Here is a 19904-nt window from a genome sequence, read left to right as displayed (position 1 = left end):
CTTTTTCGATTGAGAAAGAGAGGACAGCCTTTTCACTTCTTCAAGACTTTGGTTTTTCAACATTTAGGTTTCATTGGCTGTTTTAGTAGCTTGATATCTTTGACGAGAGACATACCGGAGTGGAGATTTTGAGTGTGAGGATGGAGTGTAACTCAGGTCAAGATTTTGCTGTTCCCGGTTGTAGTGTGTGTGTGATAATTTTTTATCCAATTCTCTCTCTGTTTGCGTTGTTCTCTTGGTGTGTTATCTTTTATGGACTTTTTCTTTCCATTCGATTTGTCGCTCTGGTATTTGTCTTGTTCTTTTTTTAAGATTAATAGCACGTCGAATAGGAACTCCATCTCGTCTTTGACGGTAAAGTCATTGCTCTCGGCTGACATCATGGCTTTTTTGGCCTTTGTGATAAGAAAACAAAATAAAACAATCGTTACAACAAAGCTATGACCCTTGAAAATGAACAATAATATCAAGTTACATTTCGCCACCCTCATTCCTATTACAAAACAAGGTGTAACATGAATAAAGTCAAGGAACAAAGAAGACTATTATGTGATACAATGTCACATTTGTACAAGCGATACCGGGCCGTTAAAATCATAGTAATCATCTAAAATGTATCTGAGCCTAACAGGCAACAAACTATGTTTGGACATTAGGCATTTGGTATTGGCAAGGTAACTTTGCACTAAAAATAGTCTTTCAGCAATGGAAGAAATTAATATTTAAAGAATAAAAATTGTTTTTAATGGTAACGTTGTAACAATGAATGTTACCACTTCAATGGACATAGGCCTGTAACAATTCAGTGGTTTACAAAAACTTTACCAAACACATCCTTTTGAAACAAAGGAATATTCTATGAATCGATAAACCACGTGTTGCACTTCTATTGTTAAGAGGATTTTAATTGGTTAATTTTCACAGCTGTTACAGGAATGAGTAGCCCCCTTGGGGACAGACTTTATTAATATATAATAAAACTTTAAAAAGTCTGATTGTTACAAACTTTTATGAGGATGTTAGAAGATGGCAATTTGCATCAGGTGAATTCATAGGTGTATATAACAAGACACTCCATTTTGTTAAAAATTGGACTTAAAGCCATCATGCAAAAAAAAGGACAGGGTATTTTCCTCTACCCCAGTCAATACAAAACGTCATATCTATCCTGAATCTCTCTCGATTTTCGTTTTTTATGTTTCATACAAGTTAGTAATGTGTAGTGAGACTGTGTAAGCAAGTATTTGCTAACAATATATGCATCAAATATTTCAAAGATCCAATTATCGTCACAGGACAGGAATTTGGCAGTTTTTTTAAAAAGACCGATATATATATAGAGAGAGAGATAAATAGATAGATAGATAGATAGATAGATAGATAGATAGATAGATAGATAGATAGATAGATAGATAGATAGATAGATAGATAGATAGATAGATTGATAGATTGATAGAAAGAGGGGGAGGGATGGAAGGAGGAGGAACATAGTGGTGTGTGGTTGGTGGATGTATGAGATAAAGAGAGACAGCGAGAGAGATAGAGAGGGAGAGGGAGGGAGAGGGAGAGAGGGGAGGGGAATGAAGAGGAACATAGTGGTGTGCGGTTGGGTGGGTGTATGAGAGAAAGAGGGGCAACGAGAGAGAGAGAGAGAGAGAGAGAGAGAGAGAGAGAGGAGAGATAGGAGATAGATAGATAGATAGAGAATGAGAGAGAAAAGGGGGGGGGGGTTGGAAGGAAGATGAACATAGTAGCGTGTGGTTGGGTGAGTGTGTGAGAGAGAGAGAGAGGACACACACACAGAGAGAGAGAGAGAGAGAGAGAGAGAGAGAGAGAGAGAGAGGAGGGGGGGGGGGCGAAGTAGAGTGAGTCGGCACTCATCTAAAATGTTACTATACCGTGTGCGACTTGTTCTCATTCGACGCCCTTGCTTCTACTTTAACCCACCTGTCAATAAACTTGCATCGATACTAATGTCAGTAAATACCAAACCTATGTAAATATCTAAAGTTGTCGAGTGTTATTAACAGTGGTAGCAGATACTTCTCACTTGACAGTTCTTAAATTTTGATTTCATTGGATTCGTTGGATATTTTACTTTTCAATCGTTTGTGATAGTGTTGAAATAAAAGCATCAGGTATTTGCTATTAATTTTTAGATTGAAATTAACTACTTTTCATCTACCACTACCACTACCAGTCAGAATAATCCCTACCATTCATCATATTCGTCACTTTGACTGTTTACTTCATGTCAACGAAAAGATCTAACAATATGCCTTAGTTATGAGAATCGGTTCAATTAGATTTTCAAAATGCCGAAATGATGGAACTTGTAACTGCAGGATCGCTACCCTAAATAGTATGTAATATTAGTAATAGTAGTAGTAGTAGTAGTAGTAGTAGTAGTAGTAGTAGTAGTAGTAGTAGTAGTAGTAGTAGTAGTAGTAGTAGTAGTAGTAGTAGTAGTAGTTAGTTAGTAGTAGTATTAGTAGTAGTAGTTGTAGTAGTAGTAGTAGTAGTAGTAGTAGTAGTAGTAGTAGTAGTAGCAGTAGTAGTAAAATTAGTAGTAGTAGTTGTTGTAGTAGTATTAGTAGTAGTAGTAGTAGTAGTAGTAGTATACAATATACACACAGATTTATATACATACGCGCGCGTGTATACATATATACACACATATATATCATGTACATATACAAACATAGACTTATACAAACACACATGTGCACATTCATAAACATGATTCATTTGATAGGTAGATCTAAATAACACAGTTTTGAGGGATTTTTATAGGTATCAAAGGTGTGACTGTTCCTTGTATAAGTAATTAACATTATCATCTATATATTGCTTGAGATGTTGATGGTAGTTAATGAGTTCCACACAGTTGGAGCTGAAAAGACAAACGATGGGTCAGAGAATTTAGTTTTAGAGACTTTTCTTTCAAATGATACTGAGTTAGAAGACCCGAGTGAGCGACTTGGAATATGGACAGTGATTTTATATAATCTGGAGTCGTGTTGTAAAGGCGTTTAAAGGCTGTTTTATAACCAACTCTCCTCTCCACGGGCAGCCAATGAAGGTATTCCAATACGGGAGTTATATGCTCTTTTTTGTCTAGGTGGCAATTCGTGCTGCCTTGTTTTGTAACAAATTATGTAGTCTTACGACCAAGCTCTTTGGAATTCCGTAGAGAAGGGAGTTGCAACAGTCTAGCGTGCTATCAAAAAGTAAATTAATGAGCATCTTTCATATTTCTTCATCTAAAAGATTAAGGAGATGACTGTTAGACCTTAAAATAAAATGTAGATTTTGACAAAGTAATAACTGGGCGGGGATCCCGACCTCCCATAGTGGGCAAGAAGGTTACTTGCTGTGTCTTCTGTCCCCCTGTATTGTTTTCCAAATTCTTTCTGTCTTTGTCTTGGAATGAGATTACTTAGTTGTGTCCTGACCCTGGTCGGAATCCTTGACTGGGAGTGAAACAGTTGAATGTATGTTTATAGTTTTGGGAGATGAATCTTTTTCCTTGTTGATTATCTCTCTGTTTTGTATTGTTATTTTTATTTATTTTTAACATGTGATTTGTAAACATCTGAGTGCATTCCTCATAGTGGGTTATAATGCAGGTGTCTTGGTGAAATTTTTAGATAATCTCAAACTAAGTGCATTGCTCTTGGAATCTACATATGTCCTCTATTTGAACCAATTCCCCTTTTTCTTACTTTTTCGTCAAGTTCTTTTAATTGTACATTTAGAATGTTTTTACTGTCCGATATTCGTCCTTTTTACTGGTGCTGATATGACCTAAATGTGTTGCAAGCGCTGTAAATATTCAAAAAAGAACCAAAAAAAAAAACAACAGAATAATCTTAATAATAATAATAATAATAATAATAATAATAATAATAATAATAATAATAATAATAATAATAATAATATAATAATAATAATAATAATAATATAATAATAATAATAAATAATAATAATAATAATAATAAGAAGAAGAAGAAGAAGAAGAAGAAGAAGAAGAAGAAGAAGAAGAAGAAGTATACATGCATCAATTCGGCATTTAAAATAATTGTATTAGAGTTGTCAACAAGTTGACGGGTTTAAATAAATTGAAATAAAATTAAGAAAAAGAAGTTTTAGACCTTTTCCACAGAATCGTACAACCTCCAGTAAAACTTATTTTTATTATCTGACTATGACGAGAGTTACACAGGAAATTCTTCTGACCGGCTAGAAAATCAAATTAATTTAATATTGAATGAATAGTCATGTAGATTTTGGGTTTGACCCGGAAGAAATTGGTACCAAGACTATGTTCTGAACATCCCATGAAAATCCACCAAAATCCGTCTATGGGGAAAAAAGTACAGCCGATTTATATTAACATCTATAAGAGAATATTTTCCTCTTTGTCTTTGTTAAAGGGAAATAATCAATAAAAATAATTATTCTTTTCCTCTTATTAAGATGGAGAGAGTAAAATGACATTGAGTAGTCCCTGAATTAATTTCTCATTGGATTTATTTCTACATAAAATGTATGTTTTGTGGTCTTTTTGCATTTTAAAACACCGTTACAATGGGTGGGTGAAATTTCCCTGAAGGTGGGGAAATGTTGGACCTGGTGACAGACAATTTCTTCATCTGTTTACGGCCTAGCTATTCATTCCCCCTAAATCGTTTTTCAATTCCATGTGAATGTGTCTTTTTTCTAAATGTTGTGGTTTGGTTTCGCCTGGTCACTGCCTGGTGTCTTTTGCAGAGGGAGAAACGGGTGTATTTATATTTTTGTGAAAGATGATCATTTTTTACTTTATAGATCATGTCTCCGTTAATAACTATGTAACTTTTAGACATTTATTTAATACAATGCTTCTTTTGTAACACTCTTAATGTATCCCTTAGTATGCCCGTGTCAGTGTGGGGCTTTCAGATGGTTACAATCTAGCTACATATATGTGTATATACTGCTCTTTGATCTACTTCTGATTACTAGTGAACTAGTCCCTTTTATCTTATGTGTTTCTTTGGCACGTGTAATGCTAGCTAGATCTAAACCTTTTGACTATTTTATCGTCTCCCTTTTAACTGGCACTCAAATGCCTTAAAAGTCTCGATGTCCTGAAAAACGTCTTCAAACATAGTTATCAGAAATTAGCATGGCAAATATTGTAGATTAATTGATGAATTCCATCAATGTTTAATAATGTAAACAATTTTGAACGACATATCTCATTTAACCTTAATAAATATTGAAAAACATGTAAACATCAATATTAGCATATCCACGGCTTCATCGTGCTTAATGTGCTTTAAAATGCTTTATGTATTTCTCCAACTGGCCACTTGAACCAAATTTTTGTTTAATGCAATGGAATTGAGCTAATAGGACTCTAATTTGTGAAAGCGCTCTTACAGGATCGTCACTGCCAATACTCATTCATATATCTTTGATAAGAGGCTATTGAATGCAAAGTGCCTTATTCGACAGATTGTGGAGTCCGTCTTTGCTGATTATTGCATTCAACACCACAAATAGTGAGACATTGCTAAATCTCAACCTAACGACATATGATTTGGATATGTTGTTTTTTTGTTTTTTTTTCAGCAAGGCGGCGCACCTCCACATTGGAGAGAGGCCGTTTGCGATTTTCTTAACGACACGTTTCTCGACAGACGGATTGGAAAAGATAGACTTGGTTGCCTGGCCACTTGGGTCAACTTACTTTCTGTGCTTAACTTTTTTTCCTATGGGGCTACATAAAATAATTGTTTGATCAGATGTTGGAACGTTTACCATGAAAATAATAGCTGTTATTGAATCCATCACAGCACCCACGCTTCAAAACACACGGAAATACGTTTAATTTGCTTGTAACTAGCTATATTGGGGCACATTTAACTGAAGAAATTGGTTAATAAAATGTTTTTGTAACATATTTTTTTTTTGGATTCAATATTGTGTCCACGTACAGTATCGTATCGTTTAAGAGCTAAAAACATTGACATGCTCAGTGTAACATTATTTTGCAAAAATACAATTTATCAATTATATAAATAGTATTCAATGCCAGTTAATTGATGATAATGAGAATTAGATATCTAATTGTCATATTCAATACTCGTAGTATAATTAACTCTATTTACATTCATTTGGCAACTTGCACATTCGAGAGTTTTAATAATTGATACACAAAATATAATAATATCCAATGTCAGGTTACATTATTCGTGAAATTCAAATATTATGTTGGTAAGCTCTTTATCAATTATTGTATATCTTTTTCTGTTGAAGATGTTGTAAGTCAGGAAAGACTTTATTAACACCCAGTATCTTTAGGAAAAACTTGGCTACATGCTTTAAAAATGGACAATTATTGGAAAAGCACATCAACAAGCTATGTAACATAGTGTACTTCAATCTTAGAAATACTTCACAATTAATTAAAAGTTTTTGAGTAGATCAGCCTTGAAACTGCAGTTTCATCGTATATATTTTCCGGAATAGATAACTGCAATTTACTTTTTTTTTCTAAAATTCAAAGTACTCTCCTTCACAAACTGAAATGAATCCAAAAGCATTCTGCAAGGATCATCAAAGAAAAAAGCTAATTTCATTCTCTTTCACCGAGCTGCCATCGCTGTTACCATCTTCCAAATTGAAACCATAATACCATAATACACCCCGTTTGACCAAGACGTTTTCTTGCCACGTTTGGCTAATGCTTTGTTTGTATCGTTGTTTAATCCCTAGCCATAATATTATGTTAATGACTTCAATTCCTTTTAGATAATTTCAACACTACAAGGTCATTTTACGAAAGGCTAAACATTTTCTCATCCACAGGTGAAACGTAGTTCTTGCAAACGCTTGAAGAACCTGAAGAACGCTAAAAATTAGGGTAAAATTTTCACTTCTCATAGTATTGGTTGAAAAGTATGGTTGTAAAATTACTTAATATTTCTAAATTTGACAATCTTGATAATGAACACAATAAAACCCCTGAAATTGCTAGTAATGCAATGCATACTAAGGAAGATCCATCAGTAAAACTGGATTTGAATTGTGCAAATTTTTCAAAACCAAAATATGATAGCTTTTGCTTAGAACCGGATAAAACTCTCTCAAATACTAATGCAACTGAGGGTAACTGTGTTTATAAAACATATGAGTCAATTGATAAAGAAGATTCAAATACAGGAGGATCTTGTTGCAGCACAGTGCTGTCGTGTAGGTGGAAATTGGCTTACCTTTGTTTCTCAATTCGATTCATTACTGGAGCAATGAGACAGAATATGAGTATCGCCATCCTCACAATGGTTGAAGAACATAATGTGTCTGTTTCGTATTTTACTAATCAGTCAAGCAGCGAGATTATTTCAAAAACAGTAAGTATAAATCCATTTTAGAATTTTTTTCATAATTTGTTAAATAGAAGTGCTTTTAGCAAGCAAGAAACCTTTAACATAGTTCTCTAAAGCAGTGAACTATTTTGTCGAGAAAATTGGTCATTTTACATGTTTGTCATACTCCTTGCAGAGCATAAAAAAACACACAAAAATATAATATATATATAATATATAACGTACCAACAAATAAAAATGAAACGTATATTGATGCTAAGCGTTTAGATAAAATACTCACAACATCCGCCAGCCGGATATAAAGTACTAACACACAAAACTATGTGTGACATTGAACGTTTATAGTCTTATTGACAGTATAGAAATTCATGAGAACTACTCGTAAAAATAGTTGATATAAAACAATAACCAAGAGTTGAGTGACGTCAATTTGATTCTATCTATAGAAAAAAAAGAACTTGACGTCACACTCATCTGTGATAGATAATAATGATGATGATGATGATGATGATGATGATGATGATAAGGATGATGATACTAATGATAATAGTAATAATAATAATAATAATAATAATAATAATAATAATAATAATAATAATAATAATAATAATAATATAATAATAATAATAATAATAATAATAATAATAATAATAATAATAATAATAATAATAATAATAATAATAATAATAATAATAATAATAATAATAATAATAATTATAATAATAATAATGATGATGATGATGATAATATAATAATATATAATAATAATAATAATAATAATAATAATAATAATAATAATAATAATAATAATAATAATAATATAATAATAATAATAATAATAATAATAATAATAATATTATACTAATAATAATAATAATATCAATAATAACAATAATAATAATAATGATGATGATAATAATAATAATAATAATAATAATAATAATAATAATAATAATAATAATAATAATAATAATAATAATAATAATAATAATAATAATAATAATAATAATAATAATAATAATAATCACCATTATATCTTCATCATCATCATCATCATCATCATCATCATCATCATCATCATCATCATCATCATCATCATCATCATCTGAGCCTTAACAACTCCCAGGCAGTCGTTCGAATGTTACCAGTAGCATTTAGTGGCCAACTTAGCAAACCGCACTATTCATGCTGGGCATTTTGTTTAAATACTCTCATCGTCCGCCAACCGAATATAACGTACCAACATACACAACTATTTGTAACCGTAAACGTTTATAGACTGATTGATATAATTTAGTGAGAACTACTTGTGAAAATGGCTGGCTAAAAACAATATCAATGAGCGACGCCAATGTCTTTCTATCATCTATTCTAATACGTATCATCACAGAAAAACTATGTGTAATCTTTAATATTTTTATATCTAGTTTGATTAAGAACTTGTAAAACGAAAAGCGCTCGAAAAACAATAACAAAGAGCAGAACGATGTCAACTTCTTTCATCCTATAGATAGTATGCGCTTGGCTAAGAAGTTCACTACATTGGCATCCGGAAGTATAATGGACCAACACACAAAGCTTTGTGTAACGTTTAATGCATATAGTCTGGTTAATTCAATTCAGTGAGAATTATTCATATACGCGGATGACAAAAACCAATAACAAAGACCCGAGTGACGTTAACTTCGTTCTATCTGTTGTTTGTAAGCAACCAGCTAAAGATAGTGTGCGCTTCACTAAGAAACTCACCAAATTGCCATTCGGAAATATGAAGGACAACACATAAAACTATGCGTAACCTTGAACATTTATAGTCTGGTTAATAGAATTACTCATAAACATGGATTGCAAAAAAATATGTGTAACCTTAAACGTTTATAGTCTGGTTAATACAGTTATTAAAAGTTACTCATAAACGCGGATGGCAAAATACAATAACAAAGACCTGACTGACATCTTCTTCGTTCTATCTATAGATACTTAGATAGTCACGCCTCTCAGACAGTGGTCATAATGTAAACCAGCCGCGTGGCGTATTGACGGCATATGGTGGTGCCATGATTAGAAAAAAAATTCTAATACAGTGAACACGGTTAAGAGGAGAGAGCACGACATATTAAAAACTCTCTTTTATGGAAGGGTGGGGGAGGGTCGATGGTTTCTACGAGTGGACAAAACTTACAAAAACAAATAATTCATGAAAGCAACAAGCCACAACACTGAGATACACGTCCCGTATGAAAAGGTCTTTGTAATTATTCTTTGTCCACCATTTAAAGGATTGGATTTGGAAGATAATGCAATCAATATGTTATAAATGTAAATCAAAAGAGAAAAAAAAACCTATGACAGAAATTACTTACTTTTAGTACTTGTAAAAAAATGTGCACTGCGATGTTTCATCTCTGCAAATCTTTTTATAATGTGTTTATTGAAATCTGGAATGGCATCTACGTCAGCTTTGTGAATTGACAGAATCATTAATGAATTTAACCGCTCCTGTTTCATTGAATTTCGCAACAAAAAAATTTCACTCTTTTAAGGGTGCTAAAACAACGTTCAGGAGGTTAAGAAATACGATGGAAGTGGTTAAGGTCACTATAGCCTATAGATGTCACAGCCGTTTAAATAGGGCCCAAACTTTCACTTTAGTTACTTCTTCCCTCACTGGCTACCATCAAGTAATGTAAACAATCCACCGTCAGCCACACTGATAAGAGCTGTCAAGACGTGGTGCAAGGGCAATAAATTATGTCTGCAGGTAAATCTCATCGCTTTGAATTTCTCTCAGGCAGAGAGTAGTAGAAATTTCATCAAAATACTCAATTTTCTCAGCCCGTTGTGGACGCAGCATCTTTTTCATAATTTTCAAACATATATGGATACAAAGGCCAATTTTTCCTCTACAAGACGCAATTATTTTTATTTACATCATTAAATGATAAGTTTGTGTTTTGCTCTTTTGAATAATCAGAGTTTTTTATGAAATAAATATTAAAATTATAAGTTTAAGAATATTTAAAAATTCAAAATATCAAACCAACACTTTTTACCATCAAGTGTGAGGGATCAGAGAAAAGTAGATAAAATTATCTTTCATATGATATATACTTTATTAGGTAGATTCAGGGATTTAAGAATAGAGGGTGTGGAAAGGAATCTCAATAATCATTTTTGTTACCAACAAAGAGGAGAATATTTCATGATATTTTAGAAACCCAATAATAAAACTAGATAGTGATGATAAGAGACATTTATTTAATTTGATTTCATTGAATTTAAGCGGAAATTTTAGATATTTCTTAAATGTACTTATTTAAGTTCTGTTCAGGTCATGGAGAGACACACTGAAGACGGTCATCACACCAGTACTAATGAAATATGTCGAATTTGTTGTGAAAGAGTACAGAGCCGTGCTGAGAGGATTAAAAGACTCTAGACGTGATCAACAATTGACTATAAATATAAATGAGAAATTCTGACATATTTCATTTTGCGAGAAATGTTTCTCACTGATACATAATTTAAAGAAATGCGAAGCAGGTATTGATACCTTTGGTTCAATGAGAAAACTCTGAACAAGAAACAATACTTTATGAGGTGAATATGATCCTAATCTTTCACCAGTGATGTGCTATATGCAGTCTATATGGCACACAAATTAAAAGAGGTGCAAGTCAAGTACATGAAAAAAAGTAATGGGCGTGGTCTCAAAAATAAGGTTATGAAAATTATTAATACTCTTTAAGATTTTCTTAGTGGTTTTGATTGTCTTTAAATGAATGCCCTTACATAACAATTTTTAATGGAATTTTTATAATTCGTTGATTCTGGGATAAATATAAATGAATCACATTTGATTGTTTCTGGTTTATTAAAAGAATTCTATTAAGACAATGTTGTGATTTGATTTAAATTTTACCTTACTCAAAATCCTTACTTTTACGTACAGGTAAACTGATATCTCAAAACGCCTCAATCTACTGGTATAAACTTTATATGTCTACATTCTACAGATATTCAAGATAATTTCCATTACTTTTGTTTTAAAATCTTAAGTGTTGAACATGTTAAAATATTCTCTTAAAAATTTTAATTCACTTAAATTTATGTATCAATTTCATGGTTATCCTCTTGCTTTTTAACACCATCATAATTATGATTACATAATCAATGAAAATTCTGTTAATAAACTGTTTGGACGTATAAAAATATTTTTGCTACACTTAATAACGGCAAAACTACATTAGTTTGAAATTCAGAAAAAATCGATCAAAACGGCGAAAAAATTGTCTCCCTCTCTCAGTGTAAAGCTATGACTCATCATCACTAGACTGGCTAGATTTACCTGGCGAACTAAACTGAAAGCAATAAACGCCTGTGATGTCCATGATTTGTCAGTGTTTGTTGTATCTGTAAAAAGTAGACAATAAAAACAAAAGACTAAACTAACTGTGAGCCATTCATGCCTGTCATACCATGTCACTGGAAAAGAACATTTTCGAGATTTCCACACTTGTGTTAATTCAAAATCAGTTGGTTGGTGAGGAACTAGTCTTTTTATTTCTAATTTGTCATCTAGTGTCAATCTCCCAAACGGTCGGTGAAGTAAAGAGTCAACTTGATTCATTGCAATTCATTGTTTAACAAAACAAAACTTCAAAGTATATCTCAAATAATGGAAATCAGTGGAATACGATTATGATGTTTTTCTTTGCTGCTTACAAATAAACTTGACAATGATCAGTGTTTTTGACAGTTAATGTAATATTTTGGATGGCCGAAGTTACCCTACATTGGCAATTGCCTAAAATAAACGTTTTTGAACTTTGAACCTAATTTGGCGCATCCCCCCAGTCCAACGGTGGAGCTCTCAGATCCTGGCACAAGTCGAGGGGTTTTCCGCTATTTGAAGACAGTATAATTCGACCTAGTTTCTCGCTCAATCAGCTGTCGCGATACTAATGGATATAGCATTAATTGGAGCTCGGATTGCTTTGCACCACGGTGTTTGATTTAGTCACTACTTCGCGGAGTGATGTCACCAACACACGAGTCGGCGCAGTGCGTGACTTGGAATCTTGAATAGAGTGGAGACTAAAAAGGCAGTATGTTGTTGGCGAGTTGGCGAAAGACAGTGGAGTTAAAATCTCTGTTTTATTTTTAATTAAATTATGCTGTTAACGGTTTTTTAAAAGATTGGTGCGGTGCCTGGCACCATTCGATCCAATGGCCCCACGCCACTGATGTAAACAATGGCAGTGATTGGTAAATATAGCAAATTGCACAGGTGTTAGTATCGATAGTATGTTTCAAAGTAAAATACACACTTGTTCTACCGCTTGATCAGTAGAACAAACACAGAAAACTGTGTGTAAACACATTTATAATATGATATCATACAATCAAACCTGCCATAGCGACCACATTTATATAACGACTACCTTTACATAACGACCAGCTCTGTTGACACCCTTGATTTTTTTTTCTCTCTATATTTGACCTCGATGTAAGGGAAACCTCTCAGACCCGACCAAGACCATCTAAAATCGTGATCTTAACAGGCAAATACCTCGTATAGAGACCACTTGAATTGACGACCACTTACTTGAGCTTCGCTGCTACTGGTCAAAATCAAAACCTTGGGACCTAACACCTTTCGTTTTGTTTGTTTACTAACATGCCGTAATTTATTGAGTAGGCGATCATCGCCTTATGTGTGTTTACACATTCACACATGTTCCATTGTTGCCAATTGCAATACATTCAGCTTTGTTTAAACAACACTACAGTGATGACAATGGAGATTATACACAATATTTTGAGATCTTTTGAATTATTCATACAGAAAAATAACAAAAAGAGGAAATGAAGGTGGTAGGAAACAAAAACAAAAACTAGGAGAAGCCAAGGAAAAAATCAAAAACAACTCAGTCAAATTAAAATGCAATAATTTAAATTCTACTAATAACAATGACGGAAGGCAACGGAAAACCATCGTCACTAACAAACTTTCCCAGGACATCAACTGTCCCGAATACGTTGAACGTTTCAAACTGGTGCGAAATGAAACAACCACATTGGCCACGTGGAATATACATACGTACATTAAACCATTTAGGAAAATTTGAAAACGTTATTCAAGAAACGAAAAACTTCCAAATCAACATCCTTGGAATCTCAGAAACGAAGTGGAAGGGAGAAGAAGTAGTTAAAGAAGATGATTTTGTATTGTATTATGCAGGTGGAAAACATCATGAAAAAGGAGTTGGATTTTTTTTAGACAAATCAACATCAAAGTGCTATTGAGATCATGTTGTAATCTCAGAAAGAGTTATTTTAGTAAAGTTGAAAGGAAACCCGTTTAATGTTAATATTATTCAAATATACTTCCCGACATCAGACAGTGACGAAAACACAATTGAGACATTCTATCAAGATATGGAACAAGCGTTAAAACAATGTAAATCTGATGAAATTCGTTTAACAATTGATGATTTCAATGCAAAGGTTGGTAACGAGAGAGTTGAAAATATCGTTGGCCCCCACGGAATAGGTACCAAAAATGATACATGATAGAGGGGAAAGACTTGTCGACTGGTGCAGATTGGAAAAACTTACTATTGTCAATACATGGTTTAAAAACCACGATAGAAAGAAGTGGACATGGATAAGCCCAGGTGGCCTTTATACAAATCTGATAGACTTTATTCTGGTCCAACATCGATTCAGAAATATCGTACGCAACGCAACAACTATTCCAAGCGCAGATTGTAATAGTGACCACAGACCTGTCAAGGCCACGCTAATAATAAAACTTAAACAAATAAAGAAAAAGAATGTGGAACCAAAACTGCAATAATTAGATCTATTGAGAATTAACCATTAAATAAAAAATGATTACAAAGAATGCGTGAAAGAAAAAAGTGAAAACTTGACCTCAGATATAAACATAGATGAGTACTGGAATCAAGTAGCGAACTGCATCACAGAATCTGCAAGAGAGACTATTCCATCTGTGAAAAACACGAACCAAAACAAAAGTGGATGGATGACAAGATCTTGAAACTGAAGAATGAAAGACGAAAACTGGAACGCAACAGCAATGAATATAAAGAACCTAATAAGATTATAAAACGTGAGTGTAAGAGAGCAAAGGAAGATTATATTAAACATGAATGCCACAAAATTGAAAGACTAAAACAATCTAACACCAAACAATTCTACCAGTCAATACAAGATCTAAGTAGAAAACGCCCAGCCGTGGCAAGAAAATGCGTTAAAGACGCAAACGGTAATATACTTACCGACAGCAACGAATTTTTGAAACATTGGGCAGTATACATAAAAAATCTATACGCGGATGACAAGGGGGACGAGATTGGATAAAGAAATCTCTTCTGTGAACACCGGCCCCCAGATTATGCGAGTAGAAGCTGCTTACAAAGATATGAAAAAGGGGAAAGCGGTAGGCCAAAATAGCTTCTCAATAGAATTGATTGACGCCCTCGACGATCTGGGAATAGACATTCTGACAAAAGCCTTTAATGTCTTATATGAAAAGGGTGAATTGCCTAATGTCTTAAGACAATCGGTATTCATTACGATACCCAAAGAACAAGATACATCAAAGGTACTGTGACCAACACAGAACGTGTTCCAGCAAAAACGTGTTCCATAAAATACGACCAGTTGTGTCAAACAACAACCTAAACCTGAAGACCAGAATGAAAGGAGTAGAAACATATGTTATAAGTACCCTTTTATACGCTGTGAAACGTGGACGCTTGACAAAGAATGTACGAGAAGGTTAGAGGCATTTGAGATGTGGGTGTATAGAAGAATGTTGAGGGTATCATGGACAGACAGGTGTACGAACGAGGAAGTGTTGGAGAAGGTGAGAAAGGGAAGAATACTGATCAATAACATCAGAAAGAGGCAGTTACGCTTTCTGGGACATGAGTGGAGAAGAGACGGAATAGAAAAGGTGGTAACATCTGGGATGATCGAAGGAAAGAGAGCTAGAGGAAGACAAAGAATGACTTATCTAAATAACCTAAGAATGGCCAAATGTGACTTAAAAAGCAACACAGATTTCATGCGCACCGCAGAGGATCGTGATTCGTGGAGACAGCTGACCGGCAACCTGCTTTAGAGTGTTACAAGCCACAATGGATGATGATGTGACAGAGACAGGCTGTTCGGGTCTTTGCGTGACTGCTTTGTGATTGATTTTGATGTCTCGAGGCGCCTCGCTGTCATTGTGGGTTGTAAGTTGTACAATCCAGCTGTCTAGACGAGTGATTTGATTGGACTTATGTCCAATAATATGGTCATTCTACTTTCTTTCTGGCCCTTGGTTATTGATAGCAAACCGACATTAAACAGCTCCACATTGTTTAAACAATGACAGTTCTTTTTATGGTAATGGTCTACACAGACCTCCTTTCCTCATTTAAAAATGATTGCGATGGTGATGATAATGACTATAATGATGAAGATGACGGAGAAGAGGACAAAAAAGAAGAACATATTATCTTGCAGGAAGGATTTTCATCACTTGTAAGACATAGGAAAATTCCTTGAGCAAGATTGTTTGAGAAAATCATTGCACAACATTGACAATATCGAAGAGGAGTTGTTGGACTGCAGACTGAAGCAAGGACAATCTTCTATCACTGATGTCACGTCTATGTTGAATAGTGGCAAGTAGGAGTAGAGAGATAGGAGTCAGATAGTTTCCCCATAGACTTAATTATCTGGTGCCACTTTATTTTTCCCTGTTATAGTCGGGTAAAGCTCCTGACAACTTGACTGGTAGTAAGAAATGTTTTTAGGTTTAAAGAAATAGGTAGTAGAAGTAGTGGTAGATTCTTGGCACGTTATATAGGGATAGGTAGGTTCAGACGGTAAGTATTAATCCCCGCTAAAAAAGAAGTACTTTAATATAAATCAACAGAATTGCCTCATACAATAATAACAAGTTAACACATAATTAGCCAAAGGATAATAGTGCTGGTTTTAATTAATTAAATTTAGGCTATGGGTATTTCATTTTCATCCCGTATCACAAACTATTCATTTTTCTTTGTAAGTGTGCTTAACATAGATGTGACTGGTGGCGGCGCTAAGGTTTCTTCCGGTTAGTGGGATAGGAGCCGTTCCATTCCAGTAGTCTCAGTGGGTCGCTTGTAAGATTCCACTCTGTATCACTTGTAGCCAAATAGATGTTTGCTTGCTCTCCAGATGCATGTTAGGTCGGTAACCTGATGCATGTTTGGTACCCGATCTGTGAAAATACCGGAGCAAATCTTTGACTAGGCTGCAACATTTTAATATTCCTTATGAATAATGGTGTCGGGAGGGGGGGGGGATTTCCATTAGTACCCTTGACATCAACACTGGTCTAAAGTTGTGTTATTCAGTAATTTAATTAACGGGACACATGAAAGTTAGTGGGATGGGGAAAGATGAGTATCATGAGAGCATAATAATCAATACATATAAATACCGAATAGAACTATCGTATATTATCGATAGCACATTGGTAAATGTAATTCGTGTGATGTAATCCATTCAGTTGGAAGGCATACATACCACATATACAATAATATATACATATATAAATATATGGATAATGATGGTGAATGAATATCTTATAATAACACGAGTTATCAATTACTGTTAATAGCATGAGTTATGGATTTCAGTTATTTTTGGTTGTCTCTTCTTACGGTCAGGCGAAACACAATATTAATTATCACTCCTACACACACTAGTTTAAATGGCGTTAATTAATGGTAACACAATGTAAGTCCATCACCTACCCTTATTCACACATGATTCTCGCTATGTAGAATTTTCGAGTTCCCTACTTGAGGCAGTGAATGGTAAGAAGATTAAATGGGAGAGAGCGAGATGAATCAATTTGTCGTTTATTTACATTTCTCACGGGAGTTGGTGAATCACAAGGAACCAATAATATTCCAGGATTGGGCCTTGCCTGGTTATTACTGTTGGTTTTCTTGAGACCAATCGAATTCTGTGTGTCATCGTTGTTAGCGTCTTCCTATCTTGTAAATTCCTAAATATGTCGGTTATTTGTGCCCGTTAACAATGGCGGCCAAACCAGATGGCCCTACCTCGCCTAGCACCTACGTGTGAATTAAAGCAGTTGCAATGCAGTGTCAACCCTGTAACTATGACAGGTGGCCTTTCAATTATTATCATTATTATTATTATTATTATTATTATTATTATTATTATTATTATTATTATCATCATCATCATCATCATCATCATCATCATCATCATCATCATCATCATCATCATCATCATCATCATCATCATCATCATCATCATCATCATCATCATCATCATCCATAACAATTAACATATTGCGACGTTGTGAGAGTGTGTATTGAGAATATGTATTGATTTATTTACAATCCTTGGAAAGTTGAGAACTATTTGAAATATATCACTACAACTGACTGCTTCAAAAAGAAATGAATCAACTCACACATCTTTTCCCTAAAAAAATTAGGGAGAAAAGAATGTTGTTTAATTAAAAATATTATTTTAAACCCCAAAGAAACAAAACAAAAATAATAAGAAAAACAAAGAAAGGTACAAAACAAAAAGAAAAAAATATAAAAACGAAAGCAAAAAACAAAAATTTACAAAAACATCTTAATGGCCACTGGCAGTCCTAAGCCTGCAACCAAATTCACAAGATAATATGTTGGCAACTCAGAAGGAGATTATCTTACATTGTTTTGTAATACTGATGACGATGATGATGATGATGATGATGATGATGATGATGATGATGATGATGATGATGATGATGATGATGATGATGATGATAATAATAATACATAATACATAATATTAATGATAATAATAATAATTGAACCTTAACAAGAACAATAACTAACGATGACTCGTGATAGGTTCCAATGCTTTGAATAAGATGAGGCTAAAAAAGTGTACATGTCCCTCCCCCCACCCTCCCGCCCTCTTATCATTAATCCTGTACATAACGACCACATGTCTATAACGACCGTTTTGGCTGTTGATCGTTGGTGGTCGTTATAGACAGGTTTGACTGTACTTCAAACACTGGGATCTACACCATTAAAATGTAAGTTTATCTAAAAATCCTCTTATGAATTTCCAAGAAATGTGTATCACAATATAGAATAAGACTTTTTAAAAACGATGTATAAGAATAATCCAGACTTGTGTTTTATAAACCAATAAAAATCACACAATTAGGGAGAGAACCAACAACACATCTGCCCGTTAGGCGAACTACACAACCCCACAACTATTATTATTACCATCATCATCATCATTATTATTATTATCATTATTATTATTATTATTATTATTATTATTATATTATTATTATATTATTATTATTATTATTATTATTATTATTATTATATATATTATTATTATTATTATTATTATTATTCATATATTATTATTATCATACTCATCATCATCATTATTATTATTATTATTATTATTATTATTATTATTATTATTATTATTATTATTATTATTATTATTATTATTATTATTATTATCATTATTATTATCATTATTATTGTTATTATTGTTATTATCATTATCATCATCATCATCATCATCATCATCATCATCATCATCATCATCATCATCATCATCATCGTCATCATCATCATGCATTATTATTATTATTATTATTATTATTATTATTAATTATTATATTATTATTATTATATTATTATTATTATTATTATTTATTATATTATTTATTAATTATTATTATTATTATTATTATTATTATTATTATTATTATTATTATTATTATTATTATATATTATTATTATTATTATTATATTATTATTATTTTATTATTATTATTATTATTATTATTATTATTATTATATTATATATTATTATTATTATTATTATTTATTAGTATTATAGTAGTATGTAGTAGTAGTAGTAGTTAGTAGTAGTAGTAGTAGTAGTAGTAGTAGTAGTATAGTAGTAGTAGTAGTAGTAGTAGTAGTAGTAGTAGTAGTAGTAGTATAGTAGTAGTAGTAGTATAGTAGTAGTAGTAGTAGTAGTAGTAGTAGTAGTAGTAGTAGTAGTAGTAGTAGTAGTAGTAGTAGTAGTAGTAGTAGTAGTAGTAGTAGTAGTAGTAGTAGTAGTAGTAGTAGTAGTAGTAGTAGTAGTAGTTAGTATTCGTATCATTAGTAGTAGTAGTAGTGTTGTGTCATCAACACTACCAACTGATCAAAATCCAAAATACCTCGGAGTGACACTGGATAGATGGATGACCTATAGAACCCATCTTGAGGGTACAGCAAGAAAGATAGGGAAACGAAATTGTCTACTCAGAAAACTGGCAGGAACAACATGGGGAGCATTGCAAACTCTTCTCAGAACATCAACCCTGGCCTTTGCTACAGTGTGACAGAATATTGTGCTCCTGTTTGGACGAGAAGTGCCCATACAAACCTTGTTGAT

At 33.1% G+C, this 19904-nt stretch overlaps 1 protein-coding gene across 1 annotated transcript in view; it reads left to right on the top strand.

Moving 5' to 3' along the window:
• Window positions 1-1981: 1981 nt before the first annotated feature.
• The window catches only part of LOC144963714 (sodium-dependent phosphate transport protein 1-like), a 51028-nt gene continuing 33105 nt past the window's right edge, over window positions 1982-19904 (top strand). The window contains exons 1-2 of the mRNA XM_078897666.1: window positions 1982-2138; window positions 6859-7400. Of these exons, the coding sequence (XP_078753792.1) occupies window positions 6951-7400 (450 nt within the window). The 5' untranslated portion in view covers window positions 1982-2138; window positions 6859-6950. The remainder of the gene's footprint in view (window positions 2139-6858; window positions 7401-19904) is intronic.

Source organism: Berghia stephanieae, chromosome 2 (assembly GCF_034508935.2).
Source record: "Berghia stephanieae isolate SIO BIC M18660-M18661 chromosome 2, UCSD_Bste_1.3, whole genome shotgun sequence".
Taxonomy (NCBI): Eukaryota; Metazoa; Mollusca; class Gastropoda; order Nudibranchia; family Aeolidiidae; genus Berghia; species Berghia stephanieae.
This window is presented reverse-complemented; position numbering and strand designations above follow the sequence as displayed.